Genomic DNA, 11,185 nt, shown 5'->3' on the forward strand with positions numbered 1-11,185 from the left:
GAAAAATCTGAAAAAAATACAGAACAATAGTAACAGTGATACGTACTTACAGTAAAAATATAATTATAGTGCCAAGACTGCTTCGATACACAATCGGCATTTTTCAGCATTTTTTGGCGTTTTTTATTTTTCACAGCTGGGTTTTTCAATTTAAAAATCTGAAACAATTCTCTAATATGTGCCCCGATAACAGAAATGCCTCTGATTTTTTTCAAAATTTTTCATCCCCTAGTTTAGGAGAAATTCGGCAAAAACCTGATTTCCTATTTTTGCCCTTTACTACCCTCCGGGTGGAGATACGAAGTTGAAAATTGCCACAAATGATTCTTTTTTAATAAGCTTTCGAATGATTCATCGTGAGTCGAATTCGGTTCAAGGGCATATTTGACCATCTTAACCGGCTATACCCTTTATGACAGTTTCTTTTATTCGTTTTCGCGCGCGCGTACATTTGGCGTGCTTTTTTGTGCCTTTTTTGGAAAAAGATAATTTTGTGGAGACGTTATGTACACAAGTCATTCTTTCTTTTTATTTTTCATGATAAAAACATTCAGAGAACCGGTAGGTAACACGAATCCCTTAACGCCGTATGCGCGAAGCATGTGCGCGATGTGATGCCATGTCAATTTCTAACCATTTGTAACGTAAAACAACGTAAAATGTGAGACGTGCGTTTTTTGTTGCACGTATACTAGAGAAATATGAATATTTTATTATTAGTTACGCGGTAACGGTAGGATGCTGTAATTTTTCACTTATTATCGACCAAGGAGCAAAACTTTATAGTGATTGAAATTACTACTGATTTCAAAACATTCTCTGTGTTAAAGATAGTGTTTTTTAACAATTTAACGTTAATTTCTTGCTCTATTGATTGATAGGTAAAATTAAGTTAAATTTGATATGAAAACTAGTATCTGAAGCTGCAAGAAGTTGACGCCCGATTAAAATAAAGCACTGAAATGGCACATAACCTACAAATTATTTAACTGTTGATTGATTCTTCTCCTACCATCGCATATCAACGAATGCGGAGTAGTTGTAAAATTGAAATAACATGGCGGGCCAACAACATCCTTTTCCATCCGGGTTCCCCAATGTGCAACAGTCTGCGATGCGGACGCAATTTGGTGGAGGACAAATGGTATCTGGTTTGATGGGGCCGCAACAAGGTGGTAAGTGTATTTGTGGCGAAGAATCTAATTGATACAGAAGCTGAAATATTTAAACATAAAATTCTTGCAGGCATGGTAAACCCTCAACAATTTGGAGTTGGAGTCGGCGTGGGTGGAGTAGGATCTAATGCAATGGGTATGCCTAATGCGCAACAAGTTTTGGTACAACAGCAACAACAGCAGCAGTCTGTTGCGATGCAACAACAAATGCAACAAATGCAACAGCAGCAGTTGCAATTACAACAGCAACAACAAGTTGCTATGGTGCAGCAAAATAATCAAACAAATAATCAAGCCACCACGCCACAGACTCCTGTACCACCTACACAACCACCACCTCAACAGCAACAACAGCAAAATAAAGAATTTAATACCGCCAGTTTATGCAGATTCGGTCAAGAAACTGTGCAAGATATTGTCAGCCGTACATTGGAAGTATTTCAAACGCTGAAAGTTCTTCAACCACCAAATGGTATTTAAGAATTAATATATTGAAATTTATTCCACATATATTGGGAAACCAAGTGGAGGCGTGGCTTAGATTTCAGCGCTGGGGTGGTAAGTTGGCAAACTAGTGAAAGTAGGCTCGGATCCCACCAAACATTCCGAATAAGTATTTTTTAATCGAATAAGTAAAAAATTAGTGTTCAAAAAAATTTAAAAACACTCTTTTTTCACAACATGTCTATATAAACACTGATAATCATATGGACTTCAACGGATTTCGGCCTACTCTCAGTAGTTCCATTTTCTGTCACTAATTAGCGTATGGAAATTCTTGGTTTCCCAATATCCATTTGTATTATTTAATTAAATATCGTAATTTTAGGTATGGCGCAAGGGGCAAGTTTGGCTAATGAAAAAAAGAATAAAGTACAGGAACAACTAAGAACGCTAAAACTATTATTCAAACGCTTGAGACTGATTTACGAAAAATGCAATGAAAGCTGCCAACTTCAAGGCATGGAGTATACACATATAGAAAGTTTAATTCCTTTGAAAGAAGAATGGGACATGAAGTCTGATGAGAAAAAGACGTCCGAGGCTTATAGGCTTGCTTGCGAAGAAAGCAAGGAAATTATGGAGGTAAGTAGAGATGACAGACTAAACAATAAACGACAAAATATTAATTTCATGTTTCATAATAAAATTTATTTTTTCCAGCAAGTTGTATTAAAGAATAGACATCTTAAGGAAATCATTGATCACTTACGACGTATCATTTCAGAAATAAATACAATGTTGAACATGCGTCGGTCTTGAACTATCAATTGTACATATATATTTGTATAAGTTATTAGATAAATATGTTAAGAATAAAGATATTATTTCCTATTTAAAGTAAGAGCATCAGTATTAGTTACCTTCTTCATGTTATTGCAGAATATTAATATTATTTACATCCAGGTAAATAACGTCACTTGTCCTAAGAATTGCTTCTGGAATCTTGCCTAATGGTGTTTCCAGATTACGTACGTATACCTCTAAGCAATCCACATCGCAGCCTCTAAACTCAGCAGAGACGCGTGTGTTTTCACGTAGATAAAATTCTGCTTGCTTACCTTAAACACACATAAATATAATATGCAATTATTTACACAATTAGTTTTTCCTCAACCATGAATGGTGATAGAATATAAATAATCCATTGCACAATTCCGACCTGATTGATATCTGATTACGTTCGCGCATTAGAAAACTAAAATTTCGTTTTTTGACGCCACGCGTAAGCAATTTCATATTTAACTAAACGGTCAAACAAAAAATAATGATGATAATAGTTGATCGGTACACATAAAGTTGCACAGGAATCAGATAAATGTGGTCTTAGGAAAAGGAAATAGGATTATATAGAAAAGGGAAGATACCGTACCGACAATTCCGGTAATCACCCGTAGAAATCGTTCTCGCAGAAATGCACGAGCTTCTTGTTTTTCCGGTGTCACAAATTCTAAGATAGTACTGCCTTTATTCAATGTTATGTTGTTTTCAATCGTACTGGACATTTTCAGAAAAATCTGACACGAAAGGAGCAGAGATTCCTCCTGCTTCCTCCTATGGCGGAATTGTACTACGTCTATACTTATATATATATATATATATATATATGTATGCCTAGTGATCCTCTAGAGAGGAGTGATCGGTATAACCGCAGCCATCTTGGAGCAAAACCGGAAATAAACATATCTATCTCTTTCTATCAGTATTTCTGTTTCTTTCTTTTTTACAGTTTCTTTTTCTGTCTACTTCCGCTTTTGCTCCAAAATCGCAGCAACCAACCAGCGACGATACACGTTATTCCGATCACTATCTAGAGGATCACTAGTATGTACATACAAATTATATTTAGTGCCGCTACCATGCGCGCCAAATTTGAACAGTCTAATTCGATGCTTCAATTAATTGCAAGAACATTAGTTTGTAAATTAACGTTCATGCCTACAAAACATGTTTAATATATAATTTCTTGATATAATAATAAGATGTCACACAAAATTATTCTAATTAGAATTCTACATTTGTCAAATACTTGGTAATAACGATATACGTAGTAATTTTGAAAAAAAACATATTTTTACTAACTAATTAATAATCTGTTAACTTATTTTATAGTAGATACCCACATGTCCTAAAGAGGAAGTTCAGATTAACGTACATATGTAATTACTCTTAACGATATCTGAAGAAGCACGCTTTCACGAGGTGGAATATGAGGGTAACCCGCACGTTTCGAATTTTGTTAAACAGTTCATCCAGTTTCTCTTCACTCTTGTTCCAAGCACCGAGTTGTAACAATGAATTCCCTGTTCTTCTTGTTGTTAATCGTCAGCATTTGCTGTAACAGTAAGTATTGATGTTAATAATTGAAATTTATACATAGAAGCATGTTCTACTCTTTACCTTTCTAACACCAAACACATCGTTGATATCAAATGTTTTTTTTTTTAGGATTATATTGTCATACCGCAGTAACGAGTGAAAATCTGAAAATGGTTCGCAGATCATTAGGGATGCCAACCATGAGCAGCGTTGAATCTCATATACAAGGGAAACAAGTATCACAGAGGGATGTACTACTCCCACAGCAAAGTCCGTTAAAAATGGAAGAATTAAAACGAATTGCGAATACAAGAGTGGATTCTTCCAATAGAAAGACCAAAATTTTGGGGAATTTGGCTTTTCTAGCTGGCTTAAATATCGGTGGTTCGGCGGGTGCAGCATCGTCAACTGCAAAAACATACATTAAACCACCAGTGGCTTTAAAACTTGATGCATCTCAGCTTTCGCCCCATGTTGCTACGATTTACGATCCTCACAGTTATCTGCCGCATTCTTATATCCTTGCCACCTCTTTGGGATTCTATCCTGTACTAAATCCATTGCGACTGCAATCCATTGGTGGGATACAAAATGAGTTTCAAACATTTACTCAAAATCCGCAAGCCTCCACATTGAATTTGTTGGAGAATAAGAAACTAAACCCGCTAAACAACAATGACGAATATACAGGCGAGGCCAAGAACGCTGACGGAGAGGTTGATGAGAGCACAGAATTGCATGTTGAGGACGTACGAAAAGCGGAAGAGAAGGTAAGAATTTGGTAAGGTAAACAAATAGAAATTAGTGCAGAAAATCGCGTTACGTTTTGTCCTACGTCAAATTTGACCTACCTACATCGTATTTCGCATAGTAGGATATCATTTTAAAACCTATTTTAACAGGTATTAAAATTGAAGATTTACCATACATCGCATATGTACGTAACTATCTATTACGCTTTTATTTCCGACACGCAGCAGATATCAATTTAGCTTTTGTAACTTTTATTATCTGAAAAAAATATAGATAGTATGAACAATTGGAAACCCAAATACCATTATGTTCAGATTCGCGAAGGTCGTTTCGAAAACCACCCAGATCGCACGAAGACGTCTTAAAAACGCCTGTTTCGAACCTAACCAAGACGTCGTCTGGATGTCTTAAAGACGTCCACGAACGTTCAGAAGACGCCTTAAAAAACGTCCATTTTCACAAAACAATACGTCTTTAAGACATCCAGACGACGTCTTGGTTAGGTTCGAAACAGACGTTTTTAAGACATTTTTAAGACATTCGTCGGTGCTGGTTCGATTTAATAAAAATTTAAGGAAGTAAATGGGTTTCAAAATGAGATCAAACTCGATAACAATTTATTTAATTTATTTAATTCAGAAATAATGTAGAATATATGCACCTACAATAGATACAAGAAAATGTTAGTACGAGGTCGAATATACAGAATATACAAACTATGTAGGATATACACTTAAAATAAACATGGATGTGCACTTAAAATAGATGAAATATGTAGAACATGTAGGTAGTATACATAGATTATACAAAGTATAATTGTTTATTCATCGAGTGCAGCAATCTCAATTGATCTGCAATCGTCTCTAAAGTATGCTGGTGTTTGAAAATAAAAAGAGGTGTCAAATTAACTAATACCCTATACAAACAATTAAATAAAGACCGTAGTGTTACTCGCTTTGTTAAAATATCTTCGGCAGTGACATTTTCCTATCGCAAGCTCTTTTCAACCAGGCTTGTATGGATAGCTCTGTACCTTTTTATTCTCTGCCATTTCTCTGTGTTCTACTGCAACTTAAAGAAGAATTTCGAGAAAACATTACATTGAATTTTACAGTAATCAATATTAAGAACAGTAAAATAAGGGTGATAGTTACATATTAAAACTGTTGCTAAGTTTAATTTATAGAAATCTTCTTTCCTTTTTCTGCCGAGGCCAACTAAATAGCAATGCAACATCCATTGGTCATTAACGACGTTAGCGCCCGTTTCACAAAATTATAATGATTGAAACCATAAAAATTTGCCAATTCGTTAACCTAAAATTTAAAAATTATTCAAACCCTAACCTAGAACTAATACATACCTTTGACCGCAAATACTGAAACAAATATACAATAACTGTACAAAATCGTTATGAATGCTGTATAAAAACTGTATGAAAACCGGTTTGCATACATTCGGTCAGAAATATTTAAACAAATGCCTCTGTGTTTTTGGTTTTCCATTGTTTCTTGGGGCAAATGTTTATAAACATTTATATGTACCAGTATGTACTTATGTATATATGTATGTAGATCTAATTAGGCTTTACCTGTTCGATCTATCCATATTTCGTGAATGGTTTGGGTTAGACAGTGGTTACAATCCCTGCTTTCCTTGAACTAATGTATCGTAATGTATCGACATTTCTCAGATGTCAGATGGCGCACAGCCTTTTTTGAACGCCTGTTTCGGATGTAACCAGGGCGTTTTCTGGACGTCTTAATGACATCTTAATGACGTCCAGAAAATGTCCAGAAGACGTCTTAAAGACGTCCATTTTCACAAATCAGGCCGACAGGCGTTCAGACCTAAAATGGACGTCTTTAAGACGTCCTGTGCTATCTGGGCAGAGGCACGAAATAGTTCTTATTTCTATGAGAATTTAAAACAATAAACGCAAAGTCTCTATAATTAACACATAAAGTTCACGGAGTTAATTTTTTATATAAACGATTAGACATTTAGAAAATTAAACGACTCTAAAAATGATACTAATAGTTAAGCTTAATATTTATATATAGTATATACATATATATAAAAGAAGAAGTCCTAACTGGCTGACTGACTGACTGACTGACTGACTGACTGACTGACTCATCACAATTTCTCTGGAACTACTGAACCTAAGACCATGAAATTTGATAGGTAGGTTCCTCTTAGCCCCTAGGTGTTTGCTACGAATCCTTTCACTGAAGAAAGATATATAACCCGGGAACCACCGGGCGTTTTAAGCTAGTCTAATATAAAATACATGAAAAATTATATGTATGTGATTCAATGAAACGATGGACATAAGTAATATAAAATCATACAAAAAATGAAAGTAGACATATTTTATAAGACGAGTAATTTGATTTTAATAAGTTACAATAATAAGCACAAATTTAAGGAATTTTAGTAGACAGTAAATTATTAGCATTCAAATAATCATTTAATTTTCATAGGTACCTATCCATTATATATTGTTAATATTCATTCCTATTTCATTGATTACTAACAGGTGTCCAGCTCGGAAACTGTGTGCAATCTACAACAAGGATATAACAGGGAACAGGGTAATTTGCTGAAAAGTGCTCCTAAAGAGAAGGAAGACGGTTCATTAGCAACTTCAGCCTTACGAGCAGCAAATACACCGATACAAAATACTGGCCGCAATGATACTAATACAAATACTACAAGTCTAAAAAACGAAACTTGGAGTACAATGAATGATAATGCAACAGGAACTTCACATTTTTATGGATATTATGGTGGTTATCCACAAAATATCAACCACATTGATTTTACTACAGAAACGAATGAATTTAAGTATCACGATTACGATCACATTAATTATAATTTACCTTACGAGAAACCTGCGAATTTTTACTCGGATGAAAAATATAATTATTACTCTAATTCCAACGCTGACTCTTTCCCACCGAATCAGTTTCAACAAGAACAAGTACCTGAATACTTTTCCAACGACTTTGACAAATTTTTATATACACCAGAGAATACACCGCAATTTCTCAACAGTGATTTTAGACCTGTCGTTTAGATTGTACATACCCAGGATAGTAACGTAGATACTTTTTAAACATGTAAAACACGGTTATTGTATGAATGAATGATAAGTGATACTACGTATCTAATATTAATTATAATTATACTTATAAGTATACCTCCGATTTCAGTTGAATGCAAAATAGAATTAAATAAATTTGTTATGTTAACCAGAAATTGATTAAGTACATAATTGGTTTTCTTTGTAATTTATTGTAACCTTACATATGTATATGTACTCTGGGTGGATGTAAATAATAACGATACTCGTGTTTACGTTACAGCTACATCATTATTGACACGAGTTGCTCCACTAGATTGTTCACCGAATTCTCATAGATAGTACACATGGTGTACATTTCAGAAGGCTGGAAAATAGTTTTATAGTATTGGTAATAGGTGTTGTGAGAAAATGAACGTGTTTGTTCTATTGGCAAACATTAGTTTAGTGTTAATGTTTGATTTTTGTGTATCAGCAAGTAAGCATCTTAAAATACTGGTTTATAAGATATTAAATACTTCTATTCAAGTAAAGATGTCATATAATTTTATTTCTGGATGTTTCTCATCACATTACTTTGTTCTATATTTAAAAAAACATCATCATAAAGCATAAATTATAAACGGGAAATTAGTCAGTGTAACACATTTGTTTATATATTTTGATAAAGGTTTCTTTTAATATTTAGATTATATTTAGCGTTACATCTGTACATATACATATATGTATATACATCTAACTCTACTATTATAAATATATAACCGATCAAATTCTCCTGAAATAAATTTGTAATTTTAAATACGTTGAAAGAAACCATTGCAAATATGATTGACAGTAGGGTTTAAAGCAGTGTACTTATACTTCATCTTCTTTGACGATCATTTTTCTAGAAACATATTCAACGGGTCTCAATGATGACATTACTGACTCATCAGAGGGATTAACAGTAGTTCCACCACCATGTGGAATAACAAAAGACACTTCTATGACATTGAATAAACAGAAGGCAGACCATAAATATGACAGTTCATTAATTACTAAAGCGTATAGAATGATTAAATCGATTCGCTTCACAAAATTTAATCGAAATCTTAAATCATATCAAAACAAAAATGCAATATCAAACATTAATGATTTGAATTTATCATTGAATCGAAATAATGCGAAACATCGTACAGTATTTACACCTTTGGCTTTCCCTGTATTAAAGTTTGCATCTGGTTCGACAGAAAGAGACAGAAAGTGGTATCAGCATGTAGCTGACGTACGTTTGCAAAAGAGAAGTACAGTTGATAAGGATGATAACGTGGGCAAAAATATGCTAATAGGAATACAGAGAAAAGCAAAAGTATTGGGACGTTTACTGCTGAACAATGGTTCGGGTAAGAATGATAACGATATTCAAGACGATTATGTCGAAGACGAGGATGACGATTATTCGTATGGTGTAAATAAGAAGAAACTGAACTGGGAGGATTATCAAAACGAGGATGGGGCAAGTATAATGGAGCTAATTGCATTGAACACGAGGCACAAAACATATATGCAACCCGACGAATATCCATACCGATCAGAATAAAACGGTAATGTGCAAGTATGTAGCTTGACAAACTTTCCTATTTATCAACAATAGTTTACGCCAGTTACCACCGATGACTGCATTGTAAGGATCTGTTGTCTTCAATTTTACGTACATATATCTTTTAAACATAAGTTCAGAAAATTAACTTTTATTAAAGTCGATGTATCCTTAAATTATTTGTAATTTAATGGATTTTCCAACAATTTCTCTTTGATTCAAAGAATTTTCAACATTGTACAGACTCGAAATTGAAATAAAACAAAATTTTGTTACTGAAATTTTTTACAATTTATACACATATAGGTATGTTGTAGATATATGAAGATAAATTACATAATCGAAAATGAAATCTGTGTATTTACTGCTGAATTTTATAAAATTTGTACGTTTAAAAAATGTATGTCTCGCTGTTCTCATGTAAATTACAGTTTGTTTACACAATTGCTCGTGGATCGCACAGTTGTTCACGACTGCTTTTACGATTGATAAAAAAAATCATTGAATAGTGTTACTTATTTCTCACAGTAATGTCAGCATAGAACCCAACGAATGCGAGATATAACGCACAATCTTTTATAATCGTCGATTAATCAGCGAACTCGTCCGTCAGAGGCGACCAATTGGATAGCGTGGCTCGCAGGGAAGAAACCTGTTTTATTTTCGGACGAGTTTGGAGGGCTGGGCTTCTCGTCTATTTCGAGAAGGCCGCCACTGCTGGTATTGTGTCTCTAAAGACCGCGGGTAGGTACTTTGCAGCTTTTACCTATATTTTTTCACAAACAAAATTTCTCCATCGTTCACTGCCTATAACTTCTTGATTTAAGTTATGAGATTCAACATTTGCTCAGAAATGTTTTTATGCATTCATTTTTTAGAGTTTACTAATAAAAAGAATGGTAAAATTATATAAAGTATCAAATAACCAGAATTTATTAAATTAACGTGCATTTTGTTGAAATAAGAAAGAAAAATGTTTCCCTGGCTTGTATATTTGATCTCCATAAAAAACTTAAAAAAGTAAAAAAATTGCGCCAAGTACATGAAATCAAATAAATCACAAAAAAAATAGAAGATAATAATAATTACACAATAAAAAAAAGATGTGAAATCAAAATGAGCTACAAGTACATAAAGGTGCTTTCAGTCAAATACTTGGCGTGGCCAAGCAACGTATTCTCAGATCATCAATATCCATACCTTCCCTCTCACAGGCTTTCAGATAATTTACCAATTTAAAGCTCTGACAATATGAGTACATTTTCATTATATTGCCTTTTAACATTTCAGATAATTTGTAAATTTAAAACTCTGACAATATGAGTACACTTTCATTATTTTGCGGTTTTAAATAATTCTTTTTCGTAGACACCTTGACCTTGCCTCGCCAGGCCAAGTATTTGACTGAAAGTACCTTTATGTACTTGCAGCTCATTTTGGTTTCAAATACTTTTTTTATTTTGTAATTATTATTATATTCTATTTTTTGTGATTTATTTGATTTCATGTACTTGGCGTAATTTTTTTACTATTTTGAAGTTTTTATGGGGATCTCACTTGTTTTTACAAAGATAATTTGCATAGGTAATGACTTCAGACAATTTTCAATATTATAAATTACAAAGGTTCTAAAGGATAAATTCTGCATAAGTTTAACAACTACGAAAAGAAACCATGTGCGCCGCATTACCGATCTATATGTATTATACATATGTATAGTACTTTTTATACAGTACATGGTGCGCGAAGCAGCTTATGGCGCTGAACGTA

General features: G+C 33.7%; 4 protein-coding genes and 1 long non-coding RNA gene across 8 annotated transcripts; 3 read left to right on the top strand and 2 right to left on the bottom strand.

The window, feature by feature from the left end:
• Positions 1-626: 626 nt before the first annotated feature.
• LOC143378538 (gem-associated protein 7) lies at positions 627-3,255 on the bottom strand. Of its 3 annotated transcripts, none has more exons than XM_076830370.1 (3): positions 3,049-3,255; positions 2,540-2,737; positions 627-1,215 (listed from the first exon to the last, which is right to left on the bottom strand). In XM_076830370.1, exons 1-2 carry the CDS (start codon positions 3,179-3,181, stop codon positions 2,550-2,552), a joined length of 321 nt encoding a protein of 106 aa, XP_076686485.1. In that variant the 5' UTR covers positions 3,182-3,255; the 3' UTR covers positions 627-1,215; positions 2,540-2,549. The 3 variants fall into 3 exon arrangements, with proteins under 3 accessions (XP_076686485.1, XP_076686484.1, XP_076686483.1); XM_076830369.1 differs by lacking the exon at positions 627-1,215 and adding an exon at positions 2,302-2,439; XM_076830368.1 differs by lacking the exon at positions 627-1,215 and having other exon boundaries at positions 2,302-2,737; positions 3,049-3,254.
• Positions 1,031-2,516, top strand: LOC143378521 (mediator of RNA polymerase II transcription subunit 30). 2 transcript variants are annotated; one of them, XM_076830347.1, is made up of 4 exons: positions 1,031-1,172; positions 1,246-1,647; positions 2,005-2,261; positions 2,340-2,516. In XM_076830347.1, the coding sequence occupies exons 1-4, from the start codon at positions 1,058-1,060 to the stop codon at positions 2,436-2,438; spliced, it is 873 nt and encodes a 290-aa protein (XP_076686462.1). In that variant the 5' UTR covers positions 1,031-1,057; the 3' UTR covers positions 2,439-2,516. The 2 variants fall into 2 exon arrangements, with proteins under 2 accessions (XP_076686462.1, XP_076686461.1); XM_076830346.1 differs by having other exon boundaries at positions 1,034-1,175.
• Positions 3,256-3,881: 626 nt separating the features above from the next.
• On the top strand, positions 3,882-8,111 carry LOC143378512 (uncharacterized). Its single transcript, XM_076830333.1, has 3 exons — positions 3,882-4,019; positions 4,125-4,765; positions 7,291-8,111. The coding sequence occupies exons 1-3, from the start codon at positions 3,971-3,973 to the stop codon at positions 7,828-7,830; spliced, it is 1,230 nt and encodes a 409-aa protein (XP_076686448.1). The 5' UTR covers positions 3,882-3,970; the 3' UTR covers positions 7,831-8,111.
• Positions 5,359-6,197, bottom strand: LOC143378558 (uncharacterized). The gene is made up of 2 exons (XR_013088288.1): positions 5,903-6,197; positions 5,359-5,819 (listed from the first exon to the last, which is right to left on the bottom strand). It is a non-coding gene; the product is annotated as an uncharacterized LOC143378558 (long non-coding RNA).
• Positions 8,112-8,130: 19 nt separating the features above from the next.
• Positions 8,131-9,696, top strand: LOC143378522 (uncharacterized). Its single transcript, XM_076830348.1, has 2 exons — positions 8,131-8,314; positions 8,727-9,696. The coding sequence occupies exons 1-2, from the start codon at positions 8,248-8,250 to the stop codon at positions 9,413-9,415; spliced, it is 756 nt and encodes a 251-aa protein (XP_076686463.1). The 5' UTR covers positions 8,131-8,247; the 3' UTR covers positions 9,416-9,696.
• The last annotated feature ends 1,489 nt before the right edge of the window (positions 9,697-11,185 follow it).

The sequence above is a fragment of the Andrena cerasifolii genome, chromosome 2, assembly GCF_050908995.1.
Source record: "Andrena cerasifolii isolate SP2316 chromosome 2, iyAndCera1_principal, whole genome shotgun sequence".
Lineage (NCBI taxonomy): Eukaryota > Metazoa > Arthropoda > Insecta > Hymenoptera > Andrenidae > Andrena > Andrena cerasifolii.